At 37.8% G+C, this 6,080-nt stretch overlaps 1 protein-coding gene across 4 annotated transcripts in view; it reads left to right on the forward strand.

Annotated features, from left to right (window-relative positions):
* Positions 1–6,080, forward strand: part of itpr3 (inositol 1,4,5-trisphosphate receptor, type 3) — a 191,701-nt gene that overhangs the window by 69,441 nt on the left and 116,180 nt on the right. For all 4 annotated transcript variants that reach the window (XM_042098198.1, XM_042098197.1, XM_042098199.1 and 1 more), the window contains 3 exons: positions 595–767; positions 3,480–3,599; positions 5,449–5,631. In XM_042098198.1, the coding sequence (XP_041954132.1) occupies positions 595–767; positions 3,480–3,599; positions 5,449–5,631 (476 nt within the window). The remainder of the gene's footprint in view (positions 1–594; positions 768–3,479; positions 3,600–5,448; positions 5,632–6,080) is intronic.

Raw genomic sequence — 6,080 nt, forward strand, 5'->3', positions numbered from 1 at the left:
TTTAGTTTATTATTCTGTTATTAAGTTCTGTTAAAATCATGCTTGGAGCTAAAAGGGTGAAATTAGTACTGATCGCTATTACAGGACTCCATGGTTTGGTATAAGATAGAGGAATTAGAGCATAAGTGTATACAAGTGTAACATTTGCTGAAAATTATGATTTAGGGATGTTATTTAAATGTAGGTATGTTAAATGTTATTTCAGAATCTGACTGATGCCACACAGCCACACTCCCTTTTTAAAACCATACAATTTAGTACATTTAATTCAGTTTTTAAGATAAGCATATTCTGTTTAGTATCACATTAGAACTCTTTTTTACCATTAAAACATTTGAACACATGCTGTAATTAAACTTATCTCAACTAGATGTGGTGTGACCTGCGTTGTGTACACTGCTCAGTTCAAACTAATTATGGGAGATTGGCGTGGTAGCAAGGAATCTAAAACCCATGAGTTCACTGTATAGAGCCAAAGTGTGTGTCACATTTCTATTATTTTTAAATTCTTCACCAGTGATTGGCACCTCACAAAAGGTTTTTGGTGTGTGTTACTTGTTTATATGCTCTCTTGAACTGTTTCAATGTAAATAGGAGTACATTGCAAAGCAGTTTGGAGTGATGCAATCTCAGATAGGGTATGACATCCTCGCTGAAGACACCATCACTGCATTGCTACACAACAACCGAAAGCTACTGGAAAAGCACATCACTAAAACAGAGGTGGAGACATTTGTGAGCCTGGTGCGACGGAACAGGGAGCCAAGGTACATGCTACTTTTCTATGGATGTACTGTTTAAAAGTACTAGGAGTCCACAATGCAAGTTGCCATTGAACTGGGTAAAAATACATTGCAAACATGATACTTGATTTTCTGCATTGCTATTTGACACAAATTTAAAAAAAAACTCATGACATCTATGAGAAATAAAATGATCTCTTTAAAAGTGGAAAGCTGGGGGTTGGAATCTGACCTGCGATCCCACCCCATCTCTCTCTCTCCCACTCACTTCCTGTCTATCTTCACTGTCCTGTTGGAATAAAGGCAAAAAGCCCCCCCCCCCCCCCAAAAAAAAATGTGGAAAGTGGGAATCTAAATGAAGAGAAATGCACATTTCTTAGGGTGCTTTCACACCTCATGCTCATTTTGAACAGTTGAATTGGAACATGGAACAATTTTCTACAAAGATGGTTACATGAACAAAGCAATTGCACTCTGTTTTGAAACCCAGAGGAGGTGGTCCCAGATTGTTTCCAAAAGAACTCTTAAGTGGTACGTTATGTCTGGAACATCTGTCAAGAGAGAAGCCACAATCTGGCCAGTGTGAGAGTAGTTTAATTACGCTCTGCTCTAAATGTTGCCCTGCAAACATGAAAGGAATCCAGAGTTAAGCTCAACATTTGCATCGATTCAGCTTGTGATTGGGAACTAAATAAGTATGTCTCGCAGCACTGAGAGGACAAAGTGAACACTAGGGGTGGAACAGTTTATTGTTCTAAAATCCAAAATTCTCCTTCACAGTGCACCAAAAGATGACAAATCCTGTTCAGAATGTGTTTCTCTATCTTGCCATCGCTAAGCTTTTAAGTATCATGTTGGAGCTATCAGCCTTGTTGTGAGATAGATAGATAGATAGATAGATAGATAGATAGATAGATAGATACTTTATTGAATAGAATTGTGAAATTGTTCTTGTTTAACGTAGAAACTTTATTCAAACTGTGTTGCGTAGGTCTTAGGACACTTCAGCTTTCACTTCAGCACTTTTAATTTTTCATCGTTTTAACTATTATACTTTTTAAACTATTAATTAAAAACTATTAAACATTTCCCCATAGACTTAACATTGCCGATTACGACATCACAATTAGCAATACGCAATTGGAATCCTATGCCAGATGTTCAGGTCACCTGCAGCAGAGCCTTATAGATAGATCTCTCTCTAGGGCTCTGACCTGCAGCAACTGTCTGTTCAACTGTTTCCTCTGCCCACAACTGTTTCAAAATAAAGTCCTCACTATAATAATTCCCTATTGAATAATTTAATCATTTAAACTACACAACTATTTAACTGTTCAGCCATTCCAACTGTGAGTTGTCATCAACTATGATTCACGCCAACTGTTTTCCCTGCCCACAACTGTTTCAAAATAAAAGTCCTCACTACAATAATTCCCTATTAAATAATTTAACCATTTAAACTATTCAACTATTTAACTGTTCACCCATTCCAACAGTCAGTTGTCATCAACTATGATTCCCGCCAACTGTTTCCTCTGCCCACTACTGTTTCAAAATGAAAGTCCTCGCTACAATAATTCACTATTAAATAATTATTAAATTAAAACTATTTAAACTATCCAACTACTTAACTGTTCAGCTATTCCAATTGTCAGTTATCAGCATATGTGACTCCTGCCAACTTTTTTGGTTGCTTGGATTATATTTAAACAATATTTAACAATATTTTATTCAGCAGGCATTTTTGCATTTCCGTGCACTCTTAATTCCCTGGAATTGCATTCTCTAGTTTCATTTTACAACCTGAAGAACACATTTGGGAGGCCATGTTTGGGCATTTACTTCTTGAACAGTAGTATTCCTAGCCAGCCTAAACTTTGCAGGACAGAAGAAAATCATCTTCTCAGTATTATTGAAACAGTAAAAGTTTTATACTGTATGTCCATATATTTTCTATAGGTCCTACGTTCGGGAAAAAAAGGCAAATAGTATCAAGGGTGTTGTACACCTGTTTATTGGACCCATTTAGTATCTATCTTTTATTTCTTAAAATAGTGCATTTAATCAATGTTAGAGACTAGAGATCTACGTTTTCCTGGTGGATAGAATGCTGGCTCAGACTTGCTGTCCAGGGGCTGCCTGCACCACTCAGAGTGGTGCCTGAACCCTCAGTTGGTGGTGAAGATATGGTGATGCATGGTGAATTCTTGTCTACCATCGCCAATGAGGCGTTGTTATATACATTCATAATAGTTAACAATGAGTGAATTTGACTGAGAGAGGACCTCGGTCCCCCTAAGGTGGGCACGAGACAGTAACCCTTTTCATTGGTTCTCTGGACTTGGCCCTTTGGATTGCTTCAGAATGCATACAGACTAATATGCAGAACAAATTTCTTGCGGTGTACCTATATATTCATGAGACAGGTGATTTGAGATTGGTTCAGATCAATGATGTCATCCATGAATGACTTGCCATTGGTCAATGTCTCGTGTTCTCCTTACTTAGGTTATACTCATTACTTCTGCATTACTTACTGCTATTTGTCAATTTTTGCTCAAATTATGGTGCAGGTGAGTCAAATTGTAATTCAGAAAAAAAAGCATTATTATTGTATTGATTTTGTTCAATTCATGTAATTCAACATGCCAATGATGATGATGATGATGGTGATTATTATTATTATTCCATAACCAACCAGGGCTGGCTGCTAACATGTCTACTTGGTATCCATAGGTTTCTAGATTATCTCTCAGACCTGTGCGTGTCAAACAATGTGGCAATCCCAGTTACCCAGGAGCTCATCTGTAAGTGTGTATTGGACCCAAACAACCAGGACATCCTCATAAAGACAGAGTAAGACTTCACTTTCACCTTTCTCTATATTGTATTAATAAAATGTATGTATAGACAGTAACTATTACAAAAAATAAGATATACCAGGATGGAATTGTTCCTGTAGACAGTGTTACCAGGTAGGAAAATGAGGAAACCTGTAAGAAAAAAAGGATGCTCTTTTGGTTGATGCAGCATTCAGTCTTTGTTCCAGTAAAAATGGCAGCAAACCATGTGAAACACAGTTTGGGTTCAGGGGTGTAAGACTGACCACAAGACTCTCAACTCTGACCATAAATGTTTCAAAGTGCTTTAAGGCTAAATCCACACTAGTCTGAGTAAGTTTTAATGCGGACTTTCAATCTGATCAGCGTCCACAAACACCGTATCAGTTTCGCAGTAGATACAATGTGCATCCATATTGCTCCATTGATGATACGTAAATCTTTAGGCCATTCACCCTATGTCAAGTCCCGCATCCCTATGTTACTGTTGCTATGTCAGATAAACAAATCTTTAGGCCATTCACCCTATGTCAAGTCCCGCATCCCTATGTTACTGTTGCTATGTCAGATAAACAAATCTTTAGGCCATTCACCCTATGTCAAGTCCCGCATCCCTATGTTACTGTTGATAAACAATGGCCATGTAGTGTTAAAAAAACCTGCATTAAAACTCGTAATTCTGATTCTTGAAAATCATGACAAACCTACAGTCAACAAGTATGGGTACAACACAAAAAATAACCATCAGATAAAATCTGCAAACTTGGGAGAAATGGGTACTCAGCTAACAATGTATGGTTCCCAGAACGTTCTTGGAACGTTAGCGTTTGGTTGCGGGGACATTCCCTGAAGGTTAGGTTTTTTGTTGTCCCACGTTTCCCATAGAACGTTAGAGGCGCTAATGCGCGATAAGTTGAAGGACTAGCAGAAGACGAGAACACCCAAGCAAAGTTTCCAAGCAAAGTTTCCTTTGAGTTTCCATCTTGGCCATCTTCCTGTTTCCACATTGGCCATCTTCCTGTGATGGTTCCGCCCAGACCTCCTCATGTGGCTCATTCTATAATTTATAGCCTTCATTTGGCTTTCCTGTCTCCAGGTGAGAGCCTGACACCAGCGGAGGAAACTTTTTAACATCAGAACACCTTTTTGCAGATGAATACAGTTTGTATTAATATCTTACAAACCCACTATAAATTGGTGTACCACATTGTAAGAACAAGTGATTTATGGGATTGTTCTTAAGTTAACCAACATAGTTTAATTTTACCAACATAACTACAATTGTAACTGGAATTGATGTTTTTTTTTACACGTTTACACATTTACATTTATCCACTTTTTTTATCCAAAGTGACTTACACATGTCAATTATATTACAAGGGCCATAGTCCCCAGAGAAGCTCAGGGTTACATTTGGACAAAAGAGTCCGCTAAATACCATAGCCATAATCAAAACCATAAATGCTTAGCTTTAAGGGCACAACGGTGGAAGCCGGGAATAGAGCTTTTACGTACGTCCACATTTTCTCGTCAATGACAGGTAGCAGATGTGTGCCGACAGTTTTCATACATTTTTTCCATGTTGCTCAGACAGATTTGTATTATTAATGCTGTATTTATTTTGTACAAAAATATAGTTCATTATTAAACTGACATCGTTTCTGAATTGTAAATGGCCACTTGTTTCTGAAATGTATATGTTGTCTGAATTTGTAGCGTGTTTTCTAAATGATGTGCACATGTTGACAAACGAAGATGAAGATGGTTTTCTTAAGTTGTTTGTGTGAGTATGTGAAAGTAATCCACATTTACCTCATTCTGTATACTAGTTTTGTTAATTTGGTACTGGAATGGTGTCAAAACAGGCGCCGTACACCCAAAGAGATGCCCCATGGCACAGAATATTTGGGCATGGAGGATGAAGAGGATGAAGTGTGGCTGGTCTGGATGGACAAGACAAACGAGATACAAGAGAGGGGTATTCGTCAGCTGGCACAACAAGCCAGGCAGGGAAATGCTCATGATGAGAATGTGCTCACTTATTACAGGTATGAACTACGTCAGCTCTCTGTGACTCTTTTTATCTGCAAATTAAACTCAAATGCATTTTAGTCACATTGTGCTTTCTTGCAGACCTGCAATAGGTGTTACCAGTAACATACCAAAAACATAAAAAAATATCAGCATATGGAAGAAAAGTGACCATGCAGAATAGATAAACCAGTGATTCACAACAAGGTAGAAGGATGAGCACAGTGACAATATACAGAATTATAAATATTATAAAATAAAAGATAAGTAAAATATAAAAGTCTAGGAACATGCTGGGGTTTTTTTGCAGGGAGCAGAATTCTCTAGACTTTTGTGCTGATAATTTGGACCTCAGTCTTATCTTTTTTAAGCCTACGTGGCTCTAAAGGTAAGACAATTAGACTTGTTAGTGAAGGGAAGCCAGTGTGACTCCCTGACCAGTAGGAATAAATTGGGTGGTCTTAAC

Source organism: Alosa sapidissima, chromosome 7 (genome assembly GCF_018492685.1).
Source record: "Alosa sapidissima isolate fAloSap1 chromosome 7, fAloSap1.pri, whole genome shotgun sequence".
Classification (NCBI taxonomy): domain Eukaryota; kingdom Metazoa; phylum Chordata; class Actinopteri; order Clupeiformes; family Clupeidae; genus Alosa; species Alosa sapidissima.